This window comes from Lepidochelys kempii, chromosome 3 (assembly GCF_965140265.1).
Source record: "Lepidochelys kempii isolate rLepKem1 chromosome 3, rLepKem1.hap2, whole genome shotgun sequence".
NCBI classification, from domain to species: Eukaryota; Metazoa; Chordata; order Testudines; family Cheloniidae; genus Lepidochelys; species Lepidochelys kempii.
The window spans coordinates 66,014,658-66,041,203 of NC_133258.1; the positions used below are offsets into that span (position 1 = coordinate 66,014,658).

Consider the following 26,546-nt stretch of genomic DNA (forward strand, 5'->3'; position numbering starts at 1 on the left):
AACTAGCAGAAGATGTCACCCATCCCATCCCATTCTTTGGTGTGATTGCAGAAAAGACAGTGGTCTTCAAATACAGTTGTCTGCATCACATGTATCATCATCAAAATTATCTGCAATAATAAGTATACCAGCTCAAACAAAATAAGAAGTGCCTGAAATTTGAAGTGAATCAAGCCTATTTCCAGGTCAATAAAGTTTGACCAGATTTTTCATTTTAACAGTCTTTGGTCATTTCTGGTCCAGTTGGAAGCAGGAATGACAGAATACCAGGCTGATGCTGTGCTATTTCGGACCCAACTAGTTCAGGAAGTGCCATGAATAGTGTGAAATGGACTGTTCACATGAGACATTCAGACCAAGTTTGAAAACTGAAGAGAGTTGGATAAGCATTCAGAGGTGTGGGTACTTACCCACACTGAATCTGTGAACTTTAATGAAATTTGCTAATGACAACAGGCGCTAACTAACACCTAGATTGGCAGTCTCTGCAAATTCTCCAAGGACTGAATGATCATCTTACCCCCTGTTGGGTGGCCATCCATGTCAAAGCCAAAGCCTTTGGTTTGGATGGGCTAAGAATGGTGCACGGTCACTGCATGTGCTGTTCTTATTTTGTGAACAAATAGCAGACTTCCACTTCCAATACAATTCATCCCGCATCTTCCACTCGAACAGATTAATATTCCCATCCACCCACAATTTATTCTTTTACTGTCTACACTGTAGGATGCTTTTCTAACGCTAAATGGCATGCATATAGAGAAAATAATTTCATTTGGTGATTCAATGTGTATCACTACTTAGAGATGATTTTCAGCCTGCTCATGATGTCAAAAGACAAGACTCAGAAACCTAAACCATGGATTTTGTTCCCAGTATTTACCACAGTTATCTGTAGCTCTGACGTATTTACTGTGTTCTTCCTTAACAGAGGGGTTAGCACATTTGCTATGCTAACTGGCACACTGCCCTTCATTGTGGAACCATTCAACATCAAGCAACTACATCAAAAGATGGTCAGTGGTGAGATCAGTCCCATTCCATCCAGTATCTCTTCTGGTAACCCACTCTTATTTTATATATATAGATATATAGTATAGATAAGATAACCTTTTTAACCTCAGTAGCCAAGTTAATGTAACAACCTCACATTAAGGAAAACAGCATGAATACCTTGTTTAGCATCCATGTTGTCAGGAGGTAATGTGATCATATTCCCATGGTGTACAAGACCCACCTTTTCCATTTTCTTCATTCTGTTTATTACAGACAAGATCACACGCTATCTAGACTGTCTCAATCTTGCCTCAGAGATGAGAGAGACGATAACATTGTTGCCTATTCTTGAGAGATCACAGAGCTCAATTCTCATTTACACTAAAGAAAGTTAGAGTGGACATAAAAATTACACTCACTTTAAGGACCCTTTATGCTGCCAGACTGATGTAAAGTGGCCTTAAGTGCAAATGAGATTCAAACCCATAGGGTTTTGTTTAGTGGGCTGTGTGCCAGTTTAGGAAGCCATCTGTTCAATACACACAAAAGCAGAGCTGTGAAAACCTTTGATAAGTGGTGTGAAAGAGCTCCCTCACTTTTTGCTCTAAGCATAACTCTTCAAAGTTCAAACTTATTATTACACCTGGTTGACAACAGAACTTTTTGTGAAAAATCTATCCCTGTTTTTCATTTAAAAAAATTGAAACTCAAAATGTTTACACCAGCTCTAGTTATTACCTTCATTAGCAAGGCAGAGTCAATGGAGACTTTTAGGCCCAATTCTCAAAAGGCAGTTATCATAATCACTAGCTCTGGATTTGGCCTTAGGCTTTAAAAGCCAGAGATAATATTGGTGAATACGAATTTGGGGCTAGAAATCCAAAATTTATTTTCACTGGCATTAGACTTTCGACAATTCTTTTATTCAGTAGCTCTGGTTTTAGTTTACATTCTCCTTCCAGTTGGACTGATAACATTTTAGCATCATCTGACTTGCACATTACAGGTTTGGGTTGTTTTCTCACAGCAATTTTATGAGTGTAACTCCATTGGTTTCAATGCGTGTCAAGGGAAGGGTGTGAGGGGCAGGAGACACAGTAGAGCAAGACTCTGCTTTGCCCAGTTCACCACTGGCATATATTAAAGTTTTCCCCTGCTGCATAACTTTAACTTTGCATGGGGTCATGATGAGTAGAATCTGACTGAGCTCAAACTCTGTACAGATGTGTAGATGCAGTGAAGAATTCCAGCTCATTGAATCTGTCTAGATCTAGTTCAGAATTACAATGTTGAAATAACATGATAAGGTAAAAAGAAAAGGAGTACTTGTGGCACCTTAGAGACTAACCAATTTATTTGAGCATAAGCTTTCGTGAGCTACAGCTCACTTCATCGGATGCATACTGTGGAAACTGAAGAAGACATTATATACACAGAGACCATGAAACAATACCTCCTCCCACCCCACTCTCCTGCTGGTAATAGCTTATCTAAAGTGATCACTCTCCTTACAATGTGTATGATAATCAAGTTGGGCCATTTCCAGCACAAATCCAGGTTTTCTCACCCTCCGCTCCTCCCCCCCCAAACTCACTCTCCTGCTAGTAATAGCCCATCCAAAGTGACCACTCTCTTTACAATGTGTATGATAATCAAGTTGGGCCATTTCCAGCACAAATCCAACTTGATTATCATACACATTGTAAAGAGAGTGGTCACTTTGGATGGGCTATTACCAGCAGGAGAGTAAGTTGGGGGGGGGGGCGCGGAGGGTGAGAAAACCTGGATTTGTGCTGGAAATGGCCCAACTTGATTATCATACACATTGTAAGGAGAGTGATCACTTTAGAATAAGCTATTACCAGCAGGAGAGTGGGGTGGGAGGAGGTATTGTTTCATGGTCTCTGTGTATATAATGTCTTCTGCAGTTTCCACAGTATGCATCCGATGAAGTGAGCTGTAGCTCACGAAAGCTTATGCTCAAATAAATTGGTTAGTCTCTAAGGTGCCACAAGTACTCCTTTTCTTTTTGTGAATACAGACTAACACGGCTGTTACTCTGAAACATGATAAGGTAGATGATTGCTTCCAAAGAATGTTGATGGGATAAATACCATACATATTCATGATTTGTAATGCTTTCTTATATCATTTAATCATCATAAAGGGGCTGATTAACAGGAAGTGTATTATCTCATCCTCTAGTTTTCTCCATTAAAAGCTATTGTTAGTGGGACTGTGTGAAAATTTCAGTTGTCCTAATTGATAATCTTCCTAGTTGAAGGTTAGACATGTCTGGGAAGTAATGAATGAGGTTTTCATATTTGAAGACCTGATTTCTTCTACGGTAGGTCACAGATGCAATAAATATTATGGTCCTAGTCTAATCTTCATCTAACATTTTTTTCCACTTCTAAAACTCCCCATTTAGCATTTTTTGCTCAGGAATGTGCCAAAACTGGAATATTAGCAGTATTAAAGAGGAGACTGAGTTCCATTAGCAGAACTATTTACAGACAGGGATATTTACATGTACTTCATCTGTGCGAGTTACAAATGGCTGAAGCCAAATTATTAGTTGCTCTCTTTCATGAGTGCTAAAATGTGCCAAAAGCACACAAAACAATAAATCTTGTCAGAGAGATTAGCTTTACTGTGTGAGTGAAATTACTACTGAGCAGAGGATCAGCCCAAGATTTATAATTAGAGCTGGTCAGAAATTTTTGGACAAAAAAAAATGTTTTTGAAGGAAAATGCCAGTTCATCAAAACTCAAACTGTTCATGGCTCAGTTCTGATGAATCTCCTGATTTGAAAAATTTTGGAAAGTTTTGAAATTGTCAAATAGTTTTGACAATTTCAAAACTAAAAGTTTTGTAAGTTCAACATGACTTTTTGTTTCAAAATTTTAGTAAATATACTAAAAAAGTTTTAAAATATTTAAAAGGTTGAAATTGAAATAAAACGTTTCAAAATTATCAAAAAGAAACATTTTGATTGACCACCCAATCTGAAAAATTTTTGGATCATTGGTCTGCAAAAAATTTCAAGATTTTGACTTTTCATCCTGATCTGGGATGGGAAAAAATTTTGCCATCTCAAAAATTTTCAAGGTACAGGAAAATCTTTTTTCCAGGCAGCTCTGCTTATAACCCACTTAAATACCTGACCATACCCCAGATCCTCAGAATAGGGCTGACTTTGTGCCTCTGCACATGAGTAACTTCACACTGTGTGAATAAACAGACACTACTAGAGAGGTCAAGCCATTTCATCTGAATTTCTGTACAGGAGCTGTGCACTTCATGCATTCCTTACTTGAGCCTGATCCTGCTAAGCGGCCTGCTGTTAAAGACGCAATGAAAAACAAATGGCTGAATGAAGTATTCATCAGGAAACCACTGAATTCTATTACATATAAAAATAGGTAATTTCAAATCTCTCTTCCATTTACTTGTATCTGCTCCGTGGAGTTTCAGAGGCTTTAGCTAATCCCAGTACTACCAATAATTAGTAAAATTTTACTTTATCCTTCATGAATTTAGATCTGCTTTACGTAACAAAATGCATTTGTTGCTATGTGCATATATTGCATTAATTTTTTTCTGGATATGTTTCATTGGTGACATTAAATTTCTAGATTGTTTGATCCCAGTTATTTCCTCACTACAGAATTACATAGTATATTCCCATCTGAGAGATTTTGAAAAAACTTATACTGAATTTGCTACATTGATATTATTCTCCCATATCTGCAAAATCAGGCTCTACTGTAGTTCATGTTTTCCCAGTCAAATCACTGCACCTATTAAACAGCAGAAGTGTGCAAACAGATGCAAGACACCACCAAACACTGCCTTTTCAGGCCAGTTGTTTTCTCTCATATATGCACACACATCTCCCACTCTGAGGATAAAATTTGGCCCACTGTCTTATTATTTCTTAACTGTCTGTCTCTGAAGAGGTAATATGACACTTTATACATGAATTCTCCACCTTCACAGATTTATTAATTAGTGTTTCATACTAGTATTTTCATGCTCTTCTAAAATATCTAATTTCAGTGATGGAGCTTTTATTATTTCTAACTAAGAATCATTTGATTTAGGGAAGATGTTTGGACCCAATTCTGTAGAAGTCAGTGGGTTTGCACCCACGAAACAGATACAGAAATCTGACCTGCAGTTCCTTTATGGTGGGGCTCAAACCAGCTGCACTGACTTTGTCCCTGTTTCCTGTAATACTATAAAAATGTTTGGAAAATAAGCTTTGGAATTTTTTAAATCAGATATCTAGACATTTCTATAGTGCCCCCTCCAAATTCATTCAATCTGCTTAAGAAAATACTTACATGTCTATTTGAAAGTGATTTATAATTGTAGCTTTACTGAGTAATTTTATGTATAAAAATGCTCTCCAACTTCCCTAAGATCTTTTATTTACCCCTTGAGATCTTGCAACCTCCTCAGAACTTCCCATCCTTTTCCATACACAGATTTTCTCCTTATTACTCCCTCCCAGACTCCTATGTCGAGGACCAAAAAACAAAACAAACAAACAAACAAACGAGATTATGACAGATCATTAACTATTTGCTTCTTGTCATGCTGCAGTCTTAATTTGGAAACATCCTTTCAAATTAATCCATCCACTCTGCATCAGCAGTGGAATATCTAACAATGTTGTAACCGAGCCTTAGCCCAGCAATGAACTTGGTGTTGTCCAACAGAATATTTAAGGTTGCATAACTCTGTATCTCAAAGTTTTGTATATGTAAAGTATGTTGAATATCCGGACTGTCAAATTACTTATAGCCCACTAATGACTGCGCTGCTCACTTACAAATCCATGCAACTACACTTGTACATTTTTTGGTTTTGGGGGGTTTTTTTTGTTTAAATTAACATTCCTAATTTTTCAGACTTCGTCCTGATGAACTGAACCCTGTTGTTCTAAACTACATGACAGAAACAATGGAGCTCAGGCTTTCAGATGTTATCGATGTTTTGATAAATAACAAACCATCTTCTATCATGGCTTCTTATTGCTTATTACTGAAGAAGTTGGACAAGTATCACAAAGCACACGAAACAATGAAGGTAAGACATCAATTCATAAACAGCATGTTAAGGACCAAGCTCTGTTCACCCTACTCATGTGAGCAACAAAGTCAACAGGAGGGCTTGTGTGAGTAAAGTACCCCTAAATACGTTATGTATAGCACTAATGCTGCAAACTATGGAAAAATTGGTAACAGAAGTACAGCCATGTATACAGTCTAAAGAGATGTATTCATGGCATTCTCAGAGGTGATTACTGTAACAGTTTTTTTTTCCCAGAGAAAACGTATATTGTTTTCTCTACACACAGTCAAATTTGGGACTGACAGTTGCAAGGTTAATGGGAATTTGTTTCTTTACAGAACACAAGATTTTTCCAATCAGAAAAAGGAAAGTTAGTTTCTGCCTGACCTCACACCACTTTACTCCTGTGACTGGTTAGTGAGGGCCTAATTTTAAGCTCTCTAAAGTGAATGCAAGTCTGAAAAGTTACACATTTCCATTCTTGTCTCCTGTGTGCATTGTAGAATTTCTACCACTATAGTTAGGTTCAGGTTTTAACCCCGACTAACCGAGAGAAGCAAGCTAAGATTAGAAAATACTATATAGCAATAATTGCTGAGGCCACAATTAGCTAAAAAGTCTGTAAGCTTTTCTTTTACAACCATTTTTACTAAGGGGTTCACAGTTCAGTCATAAAAATTTTGCTTCAGGCAGAACCGAGGCAGACAGGAAGCCAGATTCCAACTTTTAACACACAAGTGCAGTAGGGAATGTTTCAATTACTAAACAATGCATATCAGAGGTTAGAATCCCAGTCAAAGTCTTAGCCCCGGACAAACTATATTTTGAGATGGTCCAGTTGACTGCTCTAGAAATTAGTGAGCAGAGCTTAAGTAGGTCTAGATCTGCATCCCAAAACACAGCCCTGGAGTTACACTAGCATATGTAGTGTTTCTATTCTAATTCCATCTCACCATGGGGAGGAATGGAGGTAGCCCGACATAGTCATATCTAAAATTCAAAAAATTGGTTTTATTCTTTTTTTTTCCCCAAAAAAACAAAATTTTGCAGGTCATGATGCAGTGGGTCCTTACCTCTCCTAATAGTTTCATTTAAATAAAAACTGTATTTGCTGAATTATAAATAATTGAAAACTAGCTCTTGTGGGAAGACTACTGGGCAGATCCTCAACTGGTGTAGCTCTTCTGAAGTCAAAGAACGGATGACAGTTTACACCAGCTGAGTATCTGGCCCTTTAATATCAAATCACAAACACCTTGGGCAAGATCCTGCCTGAGGTGGAATGGGAAACTGGTCATATGAACAAGGGAAAGAGATTTATCTAAGCAAATGGCAGCACCACTCCCTGTCCTGCTCACCCCTGGCATCCTAATGTGCACGTCTAAGTTGTGGAGTACCTGAAAAGGTTTTGAAGAGTTTAAGGCCAGAAGGAATTCACCAGATCATCTAGTTTGACCTCCTGCATATCATAGGCCACCAACATCACCCAGCACCTGCACACTAAACCCAACAACTGATATTAGACCAAAGTGTTACAGCCCACAGGAGACTATAGTAAGTAGCACAGGCAGAGAACAGGAAGGATCGAGGTGCACCAGTGGCCAATGCCCCAGCCAGGAGCAGCAGAAGTGTCCTAAAAGTGGGCGGCCCACAGGCACCCAAACCATGCCCCCCACACCACACCACCTCCCAAGACCCCGCCCATGCACTTCCTCTTTCCCTGAGCCCCCACTCTTGCACCACCCCTCCCCGCAAGACTTCGTCCCAGCTCATTCCTCTCCACCTCCTCCCCCCACCATTGCTTGCCCTTATGGCCGGTAAAAAGTGGGTGGGCATAGTCCTCCCACTTTTAAAAGTGGGGGGCATGGCCCTCTACCTCTACCCCCATTCCAGTGCCACTGGCCCCAGCAGTGGCAGGGAAATAATTTCATGTATGTCTACACTTATGGCAGAGTATAGAGCGCAGACACTGCATGCCCAGCTAGCATTACTCCTGGGGGAATTCTTCACCAGTGCGCGCGCACATAATTAACGTGCTGCCCATATTTTTATTTTTATTTTTTTGGCAGATAATAGCTTCTGCTGGGAAGTTGCTGCAGTTCCACCTTATGCCCACCAGAGGCGTGTGGTGCTAGAACAGAGCAGCCACTCCCGGCCAGCTAGGGAAGAGAAAGAGTCTGCAGTGCCGTCTTCACAGCACCTGTTGGGCCAGGTCAGGAGACAGGGACTATGGAGAGACAGATGGTGTGGGGCTACTAGGGGGATCAGACACAGCTCATAAGAGTTAGTGGGGCGGGACAGACTGGGGCAGGGGCTGAATGAGAGTGGAGACGCAGGCCCATGTGGGGGAAGGGGGTTGGCTGAGCGGGGCCACAGAGACACAGAAGGATGGGGGAGGGGTGCAGGGACACATGTGGACAGGGGGTGCAAGGGCACATGAGGGTACAGGGACACATGGGGACAGGGGCAGATGTGCCTGACTGAATGGGAGAGGCTAGGGGTCAGCCAGGATCTGCATGGGGGAAGCTCCCTAACTATCCCTCCCAGCCCCACCCCACCCCCAAAAAACCTGTTCCATACTTTTCCCACTCATGCCCAATACCCCTCCAAGTTCATACCCAGGCTCCTTCCCAGCAATTACTTCCCTCTCACTCAGCTCCTCCATTACCCCTGACTCCCCCAAGCCTTTGCACGGCTTCTGAAGGGTGCAGGAAATATGGTTCTGTGTTGGCGTTTAAATGAATTATTACTCAGAGTTCTGTATTAATATGCCTAGTAAGGAATCTATTTGTCAAAAAAACATTTCCTGAATCTTTTTTGTTGTCTGTATTGTTACAGATCTACTTGCTAACAGGTATTTTTAAATAAATTACCAAAATAATTGAAACTAGTGATTATATTATGTTATTTTGACAAATAAAATATGCAGAATTTTGCAGAATTTTAAAATATTGTGTGCAGAATTTTTAAGTTTTTGGTTCAGAATTCCCGCAGGAGTATAACATGGGTATAGCTAGCAGAGTAGACGGTCAGGCACTGCTTAGGTGAGCAGACTACAGACTTGCCAGAACCTTGGGGTATACATCCTACATGGCTCTCGATGCACCCAAGGAGTGCCTCTCACATCTACACTTCCGTTTTTAGTAGCATAGTTTCTAGCAGCAAGGAGACAGCGGGAGTCTTTCTCCAGCACAGTGAAAGGCTCTGGGAGTGGGCAATGGCTCTAGCAGTGGGGAAAGGGGGGAAAACACACTTGCAGCTGGAGCCTTTCTTCACTGCCTTCCCACTGCCAGACCATTTCACTTCTGGGTGTAGCTACACTCCACAGTGTGAACACAGCCTGCATTTCATTGCAGCATGTAGCTACACATACCCTACACACTGCTGCAAGAGCAGACAAGGCCTAACTCAGAGATACGCAGATAATCTTAGCAAGTGACCCATATTGTGGGCTGCAAAGGAAGTGATTTTAGGAATATAAGATGTGATGTATGTGATTTTGGGAATATAAGGCACAGACCAAAAGGGACCCCCAGGGCTATTTAGCCTTGCCTCCCCAACCCCATCATAAGCAAGGTCATTGCCATTATAATGGGGGGGTAAATTCCTTCCTGACCCAGCATATGGCAATCAACTAGACCTTGAGCATGGGAGAAAACACCTTAGGGAGAGAATGCTTGGGGACACCTCAGAGCCCTGGCCCTCCCTGTCCATTGTCCCATCTCCAGCCATGGTCATCCCTGGTACTTCAGAGAAAGGGGACCAAAAAATGGAATACACTGGGGGAGGAGGGAATCCCTTCCTGACCCCTGCAGGTGATCAGCAGAAGCTCTGAAGTATGTGATTTTAGGAATATAAGACACAAACCAAAAGGGACCCCCAGGACTGTTTAGCCTTGCCACCCCCACCCCATCATAAGCAAGCCTGTCACATGCACCAGATTTATGCCTCCAGGAAACGGATAAAAGAAACCCAGCCACAGCCTCAGCTACATTCCTTCTACACCTTCTCCTCCTTCAAATTACTAGTGCAAATTAGGGGCCTTATTAAGTCAAGGGAAGTTTTGCCACTGACTTCAGTTGTGTGGGATCAGGCCTTCATGGTGCAGAAGGGGTGGGTTGGATACCTGTGCACCCTGCGCAAATGATGGCAGGATTTGTTTAGCTGCAGTTTGGATTTTGCACATTCTGTCTGGCCCAGAAAGGCATTTTCATGATCTCATGTAGATCAATATAATATATACGTGCTCCAAGGGTCAACTCATAAATCTTGTACCCAGCCCGAGTAGGAGGACCTAGTGGGGGAAGGAATCCCACCCATAGGCCTCGGAGTAGCTTCAGAGCTAGTTAAGGAAGGTTACTCAGCAAAATGGAGGAAGAAGCCTGCATAGCCCATTCTTTAAGGAGAGGGCAGGTACAATTAGGAATTAAAAATTATAATCCCCAAAAGATACTGTAATAAAAGTTTAAACCAGTAAGTCCTTAGTTACAGATGTTAAATTATTAGAAATCATATTTAAAAGTGGCCAAAATACCTCCAACATATTTATAAATAATAAAATAAATGGAAGCACAGGACTATGGCTTAATAAAATAATTAAAAACAACAAATAAATGGAGGAATTTTCACAGGAAATTCTTATTATTTTAATCACTTTTTCTTAATCCATCATTGAAACTGGTTTTCCTAAATGGGTGGATTCCCATTATGTATCCTACATGGGGGAATTAATGTAATGAAAACACCTCACTAGCATTTGGCTTCTGATCAGATTAAGAGAAAAAGTAATAGGTATTTTCACTATGATCATATATGTGTTCTGTAATAAAACGAGTCATAAATTTAAACACGGCACATGTCACTTACTACTCCAGTGGGGACAAAGCCAGGTAACTTAAGAATCTCTTGACTCGCTTAGCATCTAAGTTAGATATTAATAACAGAATCACAAAAATGACAAATGGAAAAAAATGAGTAGCCCCATTTTGTCCATGGCCTTGCCATTGCTGACCTGTTCCCTATTGTTCATTAATAAGTGGTTGGTAAAGTCTACATTTAAAAGTTTCTAGGTTCGAGCCTTCTACTAGTTCTATTTGAAGACTATTCAATAACCCAGCAGATCTTCCTGGCAGAGAACTTTCCCAGATATTCAGCCCAAATTGTTTGTTTCTTAATTTCATCCCATTACTCCTAGTTACACCCTTTTTCACAACCATAAATAATTTCTCTACCTTGGTGTTTATGCTCTACAAATATTTTTAACTAATCATGTATGTTCACCTTTTAATTTTTACCTATCCAAGCCATATACATAATTAACACTTCTAATCATTCCCCCCAATGAGGTCTCTTAAATCATAACTTGTAGTGATACAGTCCACTTGCCAATTCCCTTAACATCCTAAAATATGTATCATCTAGACTGACCATTGTTTTTTTAATAAATGTTAATATTTTCCCAGTATTCCCTTTCCTGTTCTGTAGCAACAGCTATTTTATGCTTATATCTACAAAAAGGCAAAACTCAGGCCAAAAAACATTAAAAGTATAATCAAGGAAAGAAAGAAAACATGCTATACACCAAGAGACAGGACAGACAAAGGGCGGGAGGGGAAACAAACTAGAGAGAGATGACGTTAAGAACGCCCATACTGGGTCAGACCAAAGGTCCATCTAGCCTAGTATCCTGCCTTCCGACAGTGGCCAGTGCCAGGTGCCCCAAAGGGAATGAACAGAACAGGTAATCATCAAGCGATCCATCCCCTTGCTTGAGGTCACACAGCAGGTCAGAGCCAGTCATAGAACCAAGGTCTGCTGAGTCCTAGGCCCAGTGCCACTAGACTGTGCTGCCAACACCTGCAGAGGTACCTGTTCTGAAGCTTCACTGCTACATTCTCTCTGTGTGGCCTTTCTGCTTTGGTCTGAAATAACCCAAATCCAAAGACCTGTAGAGCATGCAGCAGAGCACTCAATCTAGCTCACCCCCTCTTATGCCCCCATAAGTATTTGAAAGTCGGGGAGAGGCATGAGGATGGCTAATTGGTGGAGAGGGAGGATTTTTCATCTGTTAGTTTGTCTGGTCTTCTGGTTGTGATTTACATGAGAAGATATTGCAGCAGTTTAGTTATAATGATGTGGGTATTTGATGTTTGTATGTCACATTTCATCAAAGATGCCTACAGAGGACTCATAGATGCTCTTTTTATTCCGGATAAAGTCAAATATTTTCTATTTGTTAGTCGCAGACTGTGATTGGTTACTAAATCACACAACATAGTTTCCAATCCACAACTGAATAACAAAGGCACCAGATCTGCAAATTTATGCATGTGCTTTACTGTAAATGCAAGAGTAGTCTCTCTGAGCTCAGTAAGAATATACAGGCGCATAAAAATGAAAGCACACAAAGTAGTGTTTGCAGAACCGGAGCCTAAAACATTTTAAAACCAAGAGAGTAACCAATGTATAGCAAAGAAAAAATAGCAAATGTGGCCTGATCCAAAGCCCTTTGAGGACAAATTTTCATTGATTTTGGATCAGGCCCTAAAGGCTGAGATTTTCAAAAGGAGCCAAAGGGAATTAAGCACCCAACTCCTCACTGAAATTCAATGATACTTGGGTGCCTAACTCCTTTCAGAAAATTCTAGCCAAAAAGAACCAAAAGATTCATCAAATATTAACATAAACACTGGCAACAATGTTCATGAATGGCATATAATAAAAAGGTAGTAACATGGTCAAACCAAATAACTGCTTGGAATTCAAACAAATATTCACAAACATTATTTTTGTAATATTTAACCTGCTCCAATCAATAGATTAATCAAAAGTGTTTCCACACAAAATCAAAGAAAAATGTAAACTCTTAAGGACAAATTTTCAACAAGCCTTCTAATTTGCAACTGCAAAAATTGCAAGTGCATTCTTTTGCATGTACAACAAACTGTATTTACTTAAGTCGAATGAGCAGCTGTGTTTGCAAATGCTGGTTTTACACTCAAACTGGCATTTCTACATGAAGATAAGGGTTTTTGTGAATGCAAATAGATGCGATTCCAATTTTTGTAGGTGCAATTACAGAAGCCTGTTGAAAGTTTGACCCTTAAAAGATTCTTTCCATGTTCAAATTTGAGCCATAAACCATTGGATAAATATAACACATGGCCTGTCCTTTCGTGCATGGTAATTTCTCCAAGCAATGTTTTTGCATTATGTGTGTTCTTTTGTAGAAGAGAGCCTTAATGATTATAATTTGCCATCCAGAACTTTATAGCTAGCCCTTGTCGAAAACAGTGTTTCTGCCAAAAAGCTTCCTGCCCAGGTGCTTAACCAATTAGCTCTTAAGAGGTCTGGCAGTAAAACCAGTCATGGCAAGTTTTCTGATGTACTGTATATAAGGTGACAGCTTGCAAAATGTAAGATGAAAATTTGTTTTCTTAACAAGCAGTGTGTAAATCCTGGGAGACTATTTGATTGCTTTGCCTAAAACACTTATGACATCTCATATTCCCAGTTGATATAGTGTGGTTTTAACAATGTTGTCAAATTAAACATATTTTATTTTGTTTTTATATATACTCTAAAGACAATTTATTTAATTGTGATTTGGGCATTGCAAATGCATAGTAGGCATGGACTAACCTAAGAGTTTGAAGTTTGGTAAGCTTCAAACTTTTCCAAGCATTTTGCTAACTCACAAAATGTATTCAAGCTTTGAGAGAGCTGTTTTTCCCGAAAATTATACCCAACATTTTTCATTGGACATAAGATTAAAAACGTGTTTTTACAATGTTACAACTAGGGCTATCAATTAATCGCAGTTAACTCACGCAATTAACTCAAAAAAATTAATCACGATGAATCGCAGTTTTAATTGCACTGTTAAACAATAGTATACCAATTTAAATGTATTGAATATTTTGGATGTTTTTCTACATTTTCATATATATTATATTCTGTGGTTGAGATCAAGGTATATATTATTTTTGATTACATATATTTGCACTGTAAAAATGATAAACAAAAGAAATAGTGTTTTTCAATTCACCTCATACAAATACTGTAGTACAATCTCTTTGTCGTGAAAGTGCAACTTACAAATGTAGATTTTTTTATTACATAACTGCACTCAAAAACAAAACAATGCAAAACTTCAGAGCCTACAAGTCCACTCAGTCCTACTTCTTGTTCAGCCAATCGCTAAGACAAACAAGTTTGTTTACATTTAAAGAAGATAATGTTGCCCTCTTCTTACATACAATGTCACCAGAAAGTGAGAACAGGCATTTGCATGGCACTTTTGTAGCCAGCATCGCGTGGTATTTACGTGCCAGATATGCTAAACATTCATATACCCCTTCATGCTTCAGCCACCACTCCAGAGAACATGCTTCCATGCTGATGATGCTCATTAAAAAGATAATGCATTAATTAAATTTGTGACTGAACTCCTTGGGGGATGGGGGGGAATTGCAGGTCCCCTGCTCTGTTTTACCCGCATTCTGCCATATATTTCATGTTATAGCAGTCGCAGACGATGACCCAGCACATGTTCATTTTAAGAACACTTTCACCGCAGATTTCACAAAACCCAAAGAAGGTACCAATGTGAGATTTCTAAAGATAGCTACAGCATTTGACCCAACGTTTAAGAATCTGAAATGCCTTCCAAAAACTGAGAGGGATGAGGTGTGGAGCCTGCTTTCAGAAGTCTTAAAAGACCAACACTCTGATATGGAAACTACAGAACCCAAACCACCAAAAAAGAAAATCAACCTTCTGCTCGTGGCATCTGACTCAGATAATGAAAATGAACATGTCGGTCCACACTGCTTTGGACTGTTATCGAGCAGAACCCGTCATCAGCATGGACGCATGTCCCCTGGAATGGTGGTTGAAGCATGAAGGGACATATGAATCTTTAGCACCTCTGGCAAGTAAATATCTTGCAACACCAGCTACAGCAGTGCCTCTTTTCACTTTCAGGTGCCATTGTAAACAAAAAGTGGGCAGCATTATCTCCTGCAAATATAAACAAACTTTTTTGTCTGAGTGGTTGGCTGAATCAAGTGGCTTACAAGAAGTAGGACTGAGTGGACTTTGTTTTATTTTTGAATGCAGGTTTTTTTGCACATAATTCTACATTTGTAAATTCAACTTTCATGATAAAGAGATTGCACTACAGTACTTGTATTAGGTGAATTGAAAAATAGTATTTCTTTTGTTTTTTTACAGTGCATATACTTGTAATAAAAAATAAATATAAAGTGAGCACTGTACACTTTGTATTCTGTGTTGTAATTGAAATCAATATATTTGAAAATGTAGAAAACGTCGAAAAATATTTAAATAAATGGTATTCTATTCTTGTTTAACAGTGCAATTAATCATGCTTAATTTTTTAAATCATGTGATTAATCGTGATTAATTTTTTTAATCGCTTGACAGCCCTAGTTACAACATAAGATAGACCAACAGTTGCTAATTCAAACCCCCTAAGGGAAGGCTAGACACACAGTGGTAATAAGGTCAAAGTCTCACTGGGGGGGCTCTCTATGTTATTTTCCTGCCTGCAGCACCCAGCTCAGTATCTTTCTGCTAAAGATACTTCTAGTCCCCTGCCAGCAACAGGGTGTGTGTCTGACTCATAGCCTTCAGGATGCCTGCTGCCTGGCCTTCCCTCTGCAGCCAGCTCCCAGGCAGCCTCCAGCTCTCTCCCAAGTCCAGTCCCCTCAAACCTCAGGCTGTAGTTCCATTTTCTGACCCTTGGGATTTAGAGAGCCCTCTGCTGGCTGGATGTTCCAACAGCGGAAGGGTGGGGGCAGAGTCACAATGCAGAGAAACAAGTGAACCAGTTCATGCCATCACATTTGAAGGTGGGAACTTTAGACGTTCAAGAGCTAAAGCACCGTTGTCAGGGCAGCAGGATTCCCTTTCTCCCCATTACTCAGACTGACAGATTCTGATTTCCCTACAGTGTATTTCTAATCCCTACAAAACTCCCCAAGTTCAGGAGGCTGCTGAGAAGCAGGACAGTAATTGTGGGGGTCCTTGCTTTGAGAAAAGGAAGGAGGTTGCTGAACGCAGTGGGGTCAGGCAGGGAAGCTGCTGAGTGGAGAAGCAACTAAGCAGGGAGCAGATGCTCAGCCAGAATGAGGCAGGGAAACTGTTTGGTGGGATGTTTTCAGAGTAACAGCCGTGTTAGTCTGTATTCGCAAAAAGAAAAGGAGTACTTGTGGCACCTTAGAGACTAACCAATTTATTTGAGCATGAGCTTTCGTGAGCTACAGCTCACTTCATCGGATGCATGCCGTGGAAACTGCAGCAGACTTTATTTATACACAGAGAATATGAAAAAATATCTCCTCCCACCCCACTGTCCTGCTGGTAATAGCTTATCTAAAGTGATCATCAGGTGGGCCATTTCCAGCACAAATCCAGGTTTTCTCACCCTCCACCCCCCCCACACAAATTCACTCTCCTGCTGGTGATAGGGATGTTAGAGATGGGTGAGGTCACATCTTTTATTGGACCAGCTTCTGTTGGTGAGAGAGAGAAGCTTTCGAGCTACACACAGCTCTTCTTTAAGCTCTGTATGAACTTGGAAGCCTGTCTCTCTCTCCCTCCAACAGAAGTTGGTGCAATAAAAGATGTGATCTTACCCACCTTGTCTCTCTAATACCCTGGGACCAACATGGTTACAATACTGCATACAACAGTGGGATGCCAGCAGGGAAGTTGATTAGGGAAGAGGCGCTATGGAGCCAGATGGGCAGCTACAAGGAGGAAGAGAGTTAAAACAAATCCTTTCAACTAAGCTATCTCCAGCACCGCTTGCCTCCTCCCCTGCCTGTCCACAGCTGCCTTGTCTCTTTCCCCACCCCACCCCACCCCAAATGCACACACTGAACAATTTCCCTTCCCTGGTCTGTTTTCGTTCTTACTCCACATTCAGCTGCTCCCGTTCCTAGACCCAATGTTCTTTTCAGCGCATCCTCTCTCATTTCCTTTTCTTCTCCCCTTCCAACAACAACCCCTAGTATCTCTCCTTACACCCCCACCCCAGTAACCTGGCCTGAGTATCCCTCATCCCTACACTGGCTTCCCAGCATCACCTGGGTTTGGATCTTCCTTTTGAAGGAGGGAGCAGGAAATTCCAGGTTCCCACCTACTGCTGCTTATCATGGAGCAGCATTCAACTAGTGGAGTCAGCTAAGAAAAATAGAGGAAAAAAGGTTAAAATAAAACACTTGTTTTTTACTTAAAAATAAACTATATTATTGTCCTATGGGCAGGTGCCTCTGCAATTTGAAGCATTTTACTAGCAGATTTGGTCCTAAAAAGGTGGGGGGGAGGTGCTTGCTTGGTGAAAAACTTCGAAAGAAACAAAATTTTTTGAATTTGTTTTCATTCAGGTGAGACACCCCCTATGTGTAGGAGAAGTTAAAGTTTAAAAGTGAGAGAATTTTTTTTCTCACTTAAAATATTGCGAATAAATTATTTTCAAACTAAAATCATTAGAATTAAGAACAGGACTAACCACACTTTAAGTGGATCATTGAGGTAAGATCACTGCATTTATAGATTGCTCTGCTTCTGAGTAGACGACAAATTCTTCTGTAGAACAGGAAGAGGGTTAATTGGGGGCATGAAAAAACTCTCATATACAAAGAGATTGAAAAGACTGTGATTATTTACCTTAGAAAGGAGACAAACAAGTCAGGATGTGATAAAAGTATACAAAATAATGAATAATTTACAGAATGCAGATCTGGACCATCTGTTCTCCCTATCTCATAACACAAGAACAAGGAGGTATTCAATTAATTTGAAAGGTGGAAAATTCAAAACTGATCAAAGGAAATACTGTTCACACAACACACAATTAGACTATGGAACTCATTACCACATGAGGTTGTTAAAGCCAAGAATGTAATAAGATACAAAGAGGGAATGGACAACATGAATTATTGCTCCAGGTTCTGATCACCTCCTTCTGCAGGTAAAACAGCAGGAGCGGGCTAAGAGAGAGTAAATCTAATAGGGTCTCTTTGCAGACCTCTCCCTAATTGTTCTGTCAGGAAGCAGCGCTTGCCAGCTCACAAACCTTGTGGATCTTGGGGATTAGAGGGAGACCAATGAACAAGTTCTCTGCTGGCTCATTCTGTACTATATTGTGGGGAGGGGGGCAGGAGGGGATTTCTGCAGGACTGGTGGGGAAGGAAGATGCACAGTTTCATTTGCACGTGTCTGAGCTTGTTGTGTTTCATTTCCTTGTGCGTTCAAGCTTCTTTTCAATTTAAAACAAGATGAATTATGACTGTTATGTTTTCAGAGGGAAAATGTAATAGAAAAATGTGATGGCAAACCTCCTAGAAACCTGAATCAAGATGCAGATATTCAGATTTCCCAAAAGGCTGAACTGGTCAAAACAGAAAACCTCAACAACTATGACAATAAGACATTTCCTTCTGCATTAACCCCAGCAATTCCAGATGCCATTCAAGAAGATGAAATTGCAATTACTTTAGATAACCAAGAAAAGTTACCAGAAGGTACTGTACTAAAATCTATTAATGGCTTATTAATCTGAAAATGTTCCTTTAGCGCAAGTCAGTAAAAAGTGAAAATTTTATGGGTTTTTTTTTAGAAATTTTCCCCATTTTTTTTGAGGGGGAGGAGAGAGTTCAAAAAATTTAGCTCAGCTCCAGTTCTCTAGCTTCCCACAGTTTTCCCCTCATAGAACTATCTCCAGCATTACACTAAATGCACATTCTGTTTGTTACCCCAGAACAGATTTTTAAAGACTTGGAAGTGTGCGCTCCCCTAACTAAGTCAATGTGAAGGAGATTTAGGGACTGATCTTGCATTCACTGAAGACAGTGGTAGAACACCATTTTGAAACAGAGAGGAGTGTGATGGGAAAGAACAAGGTCCACCCATATCCACCTTCCTCTGCAACAAGAGATATGCCCAAGAGATGATAATCAATGCTCAAAAAAAATCATTCAATATGTCCAAGGGCCTTGCCATTACACTCTTGGAAGAATTCTTTCCTGATCCCAAGTTTTGGTGATCAATTTGAAAACTTTGTACATGTAAGAAAGAATAGCCATAACTAAGCATCAACCCAATTGTTACTCTGGAGATTAGCGATTGTGGGTGCTTCAGTCTTGAACGCCAGCATTTTAAAAGGGGTCAGATTTTCAGAGTGTTGATCAGCTCTCCTCTGAAAATCAGGATACTTTAAAGCATCTAAAGTTGGCAACTAAAATCACTAGTTACTTTTGAAAGCATACGTGTAAACTTATGGCACTATATCAAGTTTTTTTTATTATTGATAATATTGCAAAAACTCTACTAACAGTCAGCAAAATTCACAGTCCCAAGGGGAAGTACTTTCAGTAATAACTTGTTACTTTTATTGACGCTACCATTTCAGCGTGAACTGATCTTATCCATTCTATATTCCATTTAGTTTCCAAGTTTGCAGATAGAGAATGGGTTCATCTTGAACCTCCAAAATCACCAAATAAAAATAATTCATGTGAGCCAATGAATCAGACACTTTTGGATCTGCAGGAGAATTTGGATGATTATAAAGACTTAGCTGAAGTGAGGAAATCATATCTTCCTGAGAAACCACCTCCTACATTAGTAAATAACCTAACACATTCTGCAAACCACCAGGCTCAAAGATCTGCAATGTCATGTACAAGCAGAGTAACACCACGGTGTCTAACAGAAAATAGAGTTGTAGACCATAGTCCTACACCTCATCAGGACACAAGATTTAAAGACCTTCTCAAAGCAATGGATGAGACCACTCCAACCCCAACATGGTTGTATTCAGAAAAGGAAAGTCCTAATCTACTAATGATTGAAACACCACAACTTTCCCCTTTGCCCAGGCTGAGACAAGCTGCCTGGAGAGACACCATAGTTAAAAAGATTTCATGTTTGGGAACATCACAGCAACAAACAAGTGGCTCCCCTCCATTTTTGGTCAATGGCTCAAGACCACCAATTTCCCCTATATCCCAACAGCAAACACATATGGTAAGAAGTTTGAGGCAATCTAAAGAAAATCCGAGAACCTTTTTCAACAACAACATGAAGATTAAGAGAAACTTAGTCCAACTCAAGCATACCCATAAAGTTACAGACCTGAATCTTCCAGTATTATCTCCACCCTACCAAACCAGGTCAGGGAAAAAGTCTGAGATTTTAAGGTTAGATTTTGCATAAATACAGTGCACAGCAATATAAGAAAAAAAGGAGGGGTGTGTGTGTGAGAGAGAGAGAGAATATAACAGCATCTATAAACTTTCCACAAGTATAAAGCTGATAGGTTTTAGCTGAATACCATGATGTCACATGATGTCAAAGTCTGTTTAATGTAGATGCAAAATTTGAGGTTGTAAGAAGACGTGAAATTCTGTGGCCTGTGTTGTGCAGGAGGTCAGAATAGATGATCATAATAGTCCCTTCTGACCTAAATACCTATGAATCTCTGAATCTATAAGACAATTCACAATAATATTTGATTGTGAATTTTTTGTGTCTATATACATTGTTTGCACCCAAACTGTGGATCATTGTGTTAGGGCAAAAGATCCAGAAAATGAAACTGACTAGTCTATTTTGATTGTCCTAGCTGAATACAGAGCAAATGTAAACAAATTGTTATAAGGATGGAAAACCAGATTTTAAAAATCCTCTTTCCATTTTAATAAACTATAGCATTAGTAAGACATGTCAGGAATTTTTTTATATTAGCTATATGAATTTTAACCAGTGGCACTTTAACCCAACTATGTTCCAAAACAGAGAAGACCAAACTTTGCATCCAGCTTCACTGCATTAATTAATTAATTAGGGCTATACACATGTGACAAAGTAAAATGTATCCCTTTTGTTTTAAATTCCAATGATTCATCCTCCTTATTTACATTTCCTTTTTCTTATTAGTAGACTTTGGGCCTAATTCTCTTCTCAACCCAATATAACTTCCTTGACGTCAGGAGTTACTCTTCATTGATACTTGTGTGAGCAAGAAGAGAATCAGGTTTTGTGTTTGCAGCTTTGCAATGTCTATGTGAGGTGTGAGCATACAAGTTAAGGGTTACAAAGGATTTCTAAACTGTATTTGGAATGCATTGTGTGTCATCTTGTCAAGATTTGCCCTCCCATATTTCTACCAACATGACTGCCATACAGAGAACACACTGGGAAGGTCTTTGGAGGGAGATAAAGAATGAGTCTAAATGTGAAAAATGTGTAAATTTCAAATACCAGTGTGTAAGATCTGTATAGGATCCAGCAGTCAGAAAGACTGTGCAGCCACTTGTGAATTCTGCTGTTTTTTTTCTGAGATGGACAAATTTCACCTCCAAGAGCAACAATAGAGTAAAATATTTAGAGTGATACAAAGAAGGTATATCCATGGAGCCCACAGTAATTGAATTGAGTGCTCAAGAGCCTTATTCTGCCCTGCCCGGGCCAAGATTCAGGAAGAGTATCCCTATGCAGGATAGCACTTAAGCACATGCTTCAGTTCCCCATTGAAGGCAATGGAACTTGAGCATATATTGAAAATTAAGCATGTGAATAAGGGCTTTCCTGAACTAGGGCCACACATGTGTGTAACTCCGAGAATTGGGCAATTAGCTTATATATTATCTTCATTATTAAAGCTGGATGGATATTTCACAGCCAAACTGGCTTTGTAAACATTTCCCCCCTAATTTACAAAATTTTGTTAATTCATTCTAAGCTTGTCAATCTTGTAGTCAGTTTCCTAAGGTTTTGTCAGAAAAAAGGGGGGGGGGGGGAATAAACAAGATTTGACTCCATTTTTTGGTAAAAGTAGGCTGGTGGACTAGGGTTGCCAATTTTCTAATCAAACGAAACCAAACATCCTTGCCCCGTCCCCTGCCTTGCACTTCTCCGAGGCCCTGCCCCTTCTCTGAGGCCCCACCTCTTGCTCATTCCATCCCACCTCCCTCCATCGCTCACTCTCCCCCACCCTCACTCACTTTTGCTGGGTTGGGGCAGGGAATTGGTGTGCGGGAGGGAGGTCTCCAGCTGAGGGTGCAGGCTCCAAGGTGGGGGCAGAAATTAGGGGTTCATGGCTCCAATGTGGGGCAGAGGGTTGGGGTGTGGAAGAGAGTGCATGCTGCGGTTGGGTGGTGCTTACCTCAGTAGGCTTCCAGAATCGGATAGCATGTCCAGCTCCTAGGCGGAGGGGTAGCCAGGGGCTTCTGCACGCTGCCCCTGTCCACAGGCACCACCACAGTAGCTTCCGTGGGCCGTGGTTCCCAGCGGCAGCATTCAGAGCTCCCATGGCCAGCCCTCTGCCTAGGAGCTGGATATGCCGGCTGCTTCCAGGAGCCACGCACCGCCAACTGACATTTTAGCGGCCCAGTCAGCAGTGTTGAACAGAGCCGCCAGGGTCCCTTTTCGACTGGGCATTCCGGTCAAAAACTGGATGCCTGGCAACCCTATGGGGGACAGTGGTGACATACTAAATATATGGTTCTGCTGGCGGAGAGAAGGCAAGCAGCAGTGTCTTCTAAGAAATGCAGACAACAACAAATAAGAAAAGATGTTAAAAATGTAAGAACCTCCATTTTCGTGCACCACTGGTTTTCCAGAGACCGTGACTGTACCTCATGCCTCCCTTAGTTATAGGGTTTTAGGCCCTGTTTCAGCACGGCACTCACACGCGCATGCCTAACTGTAAGCAAATGAGTAGTGCCCTGAACCTGAATTGTGAAATGTCAGAATTTTTACTTCAGTGGGACTACACATATGCTTAACGTCAGGCATGTGTTAAGTACCTTGCTGACACATGGCTTTACTGCCTACCTAAGGCCTGATTCTGCAAACACGCACTTGGGTAACTTTTCAGGGGACTACTCAAGTTATCCAAATGTGAGTTTGAAGGAATGGACCCCTAGTTTACATATATCATGTTCCAAACAATTATTTGAAATACAGAAGTCAAAGGTGGCATTTTAAAATCTTAAAGAGGAATTCCTAAGTGCTAACACAGTATTTTTCAGAAGGCAGATGGAAATGGATAAAGGCAGCCAGATACAGCATATTAAGTTCTGCTCTCAGTTGTACACATTGACTTCAAGAGAGTTGCCTGGCATAACTGAAAGCAGAATATGGCCTTGTATGTGCATCCTGTTGCTCCACATGAGTTGTACACAATATATCAACTTAAGTTTCTTATTTGCTTACATCCCGTGCAACCCCAAGTAGACTAATGACATAGGTCAGCTCACAATTTGTACCACTGTCTTTCTGATTTTATACTACAGACCAGGTATAAAACAGGTCAGCAGTTACACATGAATTCTGACCTGCTTGAAGGACAGAATGATTGTGCCTTCCAGGAAACTTTGCTGTATAAAGTGTGGCAGCCAAAAAGTGCTATTGCTAAAAAGGCAGCCAAGGACTTTAAGAGCTAAAAGTTCACTTTTTACTTTACAAATGTTTTTAAATCAAAATATTTCACATTGTTACATACAGAAAATGTAAGTAGACAACATTCAGTGAGGACCAACAAACTGCCTTGGGGCCACATTGCCAGCCCCTCACTCCACAACTGACTCCTGTGGGGTCACTTCTGGTATGGGGTACTAGTCAGTGGGAGTAAGAGTTTCCAGCCCGCCCTTAAAGTGTTAATTTCTCAACATTAATAAAACCCATTAGAACAGATAGTAAAATTGTTTTGTGAAAAATTTGTCCCTTACTTTTAAATTTAAAAAATGTTTTTGACCAGCTCTAAAAATTACATTATCATTTTTTTTAACATAGGACCATGGTCTAATACCCATACCCATGAGATATATATATATTGTATCTTACCTATCAACTAGAACCATTGATTTGTGGTCCAGTGGTTAGGATACTGGCCTAGGACTTGGCAGACCTGCATTCAATTTCCTGCTCCACTACAGACTTCCTATGTGATCTTGGACAAGTCACTGAGCCTCTCTGTGCCTCAATTCTGTAAAAATGAGTATGAGAGCACTTTCTTACCTCCCAGGGGTATACTAGGACTTTAGGTCGAATTTAGCAGCGTTAAATCGATGTAAACCTGCACCCGTCCACACGATGAAGCCCTTTATTTCAACTTAAAGGGCTCTTAAAATTGATTTCCTTACTCCACCCCTGACAAGTGGATTAGCGCTGAAATCGGCCTTGCCGAGTCGAATTTGGGGTACTGTGAACACAATTCGACGGTATTGGCCTCCGGGAGCTATCCCAGAGTGCTCCATTGTGACTGCTCTGGACAGCACTCGCAACTCAGATGCACGATTGTTTGCCGTTGCTCTGACGCAGGGAGGGGCGACTGATGACATGGCTTACAGGGTTGGCTTACAGGAAGTTAAAATCAACAAAGGGGGTGGCTTTACATCAAGGAGTATTTCAGGCAGGACTTCATGGAGGGTTCCAATAAGAAATGGTGCACCTAAGTTATTGTTCTTATTGGAACAAGGAGGTTACTCTGGCCTCTGATTGATACATGGCTAGATTTACCTCGCTGCACCTTCTCTCTGAGTGACTGCAGTGTGACCTAGAAGAATGAGACCCCTAAACAGGTGGTGGGGGGGGTTGCAAATAAGTACAAAACAAATCTGGTCTATTTCTTGTTTTGACCCACTCCATCTATCTTTTACATCTTTGGCTGGCAGCAGACAGCGCAGAAGGACTGCATGCCATCCACATCTCATGGCTGCTCAGCAGAAGATGGTACAATAGGACTGCTAGCCATCCTCATCTCTTGCCTGCCCAGCAGAAGATGATGCAATAGGACTGCTAGCAATCCGTATCACCTGCCTGCTCACCATAAGATGGTTCAATAGGACTGACTGCAGGACTAAAGAGAATGACCTGATCAAGTCACTCCAAATTTAGTCCCTGCACCCATCTCTGCCCAGGCGCTCCTGATGGACCTCACACAGGCGACCAGGAGCACCTCGGACATGACGATGACGGCTACCAATCCTATTGCACTGTCTGCTGCCACAAGGCAATGGGTTGCTGCTGCTGTGTACCAATGCAGTACCATGTCTGCCAGCACCCAGGAGACATACTGTGACAGTGAGCTGAGCGGGCTCCATGCTTGCCATGGTATGGCGTCTGCACAGGTAACTCAGGAAAAAAGGCGCAAAACGATTGTCTGCCCTTGCTTTCACGGAGGGAGGGAGGGAACGGGGGCCTGACGATATGTACCCAGAACCACCCGCGACAATGTTTTAGCCCCATCAGGCATTGGGATCTCAACCCAGAATAACAATGGGCAGCGGAGACTGCAGGAACTGTGGGATAGCTACCCACAGTGCAACGCTCCGGAAGTTGACTCTAGCCTCGGTACTGTGGAAGCACTCCGCCGAGTTAATGCACTTAATGCACTTAGAGCATTTTCTGTGGGGACACACACACTCGAATATATAAAACCGATTTCTAAAAAACCGACTTCTATAAATTCGACCTAATTTCATAGTGTAGACATACCCTAAGGATGGTAGTATCTAGCCATGGCATATGAAAGATCTGCTGTCTCAAATAAAACCAAACTTGTATTCATTATGCTCAGTCACTGGTAGCAGTCTTTTCTTTTTTCTATATTTCACGTATCAAAGCTGTGCGCATCTATTCTGCTTTCATGAGGAGCATCTCTAAAATCTGTGCCATAAGAAGTCAGTGTATAACTATATACAGTTGGAGTTTTTTCAATTATTATTGTTATAACTAGCAGTGCTTAACTGTACCATTGTGTTTACTATGAGCCAGAGCTGACTTCAGTGGGACTGCTCATGGTGTAAGGTACTATTCAACATGAGCAAGAGAATCACAATCTGTCCCTTAGGGAAATGGAAAGGACACTCAAATTGATTGTATGGGTGCAAAATAGTATTAAAGTTAAAAGTGAAATGGAAATCTTTAAAAGAAATACAGAAAACCATGTATAATTATCAATAAATATTTACACAGCACTCAAATGTAGATGCCCAGTTCCTTTCAAAACTGTATGACAGATCATTGCACCACAAAGTTTACTATCTAAAGGCTCAACCCTGCAAGCTGTTGTGTGCCTGCTGTGAAATGCTTGGGAGTTGAAGGGGCTGCAGAGGATTGGACCTTAAATACAATCAAATACAGTGAACAATGTCAGAGGCAAATAGTGCTAGGCAGGAAGGGAGAGGGTAACAATGAATAAGACCACATGCTTTACTTTTCAGAGTAGCAGCCATGTTAGTCTGTATCCGCAAAAAGAAAAGAAGTACTTGTGGCACCTTAGAGACTAACCAATTTATCTGAGCATACGCTTTCGTGAGCCACAGCCCACTTCATCGGATGCATGCAGTGGAAAATTCAGTGGGGAGATTTTATATACACAGAGAACATGAAACAATGGGTGTTACCATACACACTGTAACGAGAGTGA

The 26,546-nt window shown here is 40.8% G+C and overlaps 1 protein-coding gene across 1 annotated transcript in view; it reads left to right on the top strand.

Annotated features, from left to right (window-relative positions):
* Positions 1-20,954, top strand: part of LOC140908177 (serine/threonine-protein kinase MARK1-like) — a 41,214-nt gene extending 20,260 nt beyond the window's left edge. Inside the window, exons 5-9 of the mRNA XM_073335139.1 lie at positions 932-1,059; positions 4,287-4,422; positions 5,917-6,094; positions 18,414-18,633; positions 19,557-20,954. Of these exons, the coding sequence (XP_073191240.1) occupies positions 932-1,059; positions 4,287-4,422; positions 5,917-6,094; positions 18,414-18,633; positions 19,557-20,326 (1,432 nt within the window). The 3' untranslated portion in view covers positions 20,327-20,954. The remainder of the gene's footprint in view (positions 1-931; positions 1,060-4,286; positions 4,423-5,916; positions 6,095-18,413; positions 18,634-19,556) is intronic.
* Positions 20,955-26,546: the final 5,592 nt, after the last annotated feature.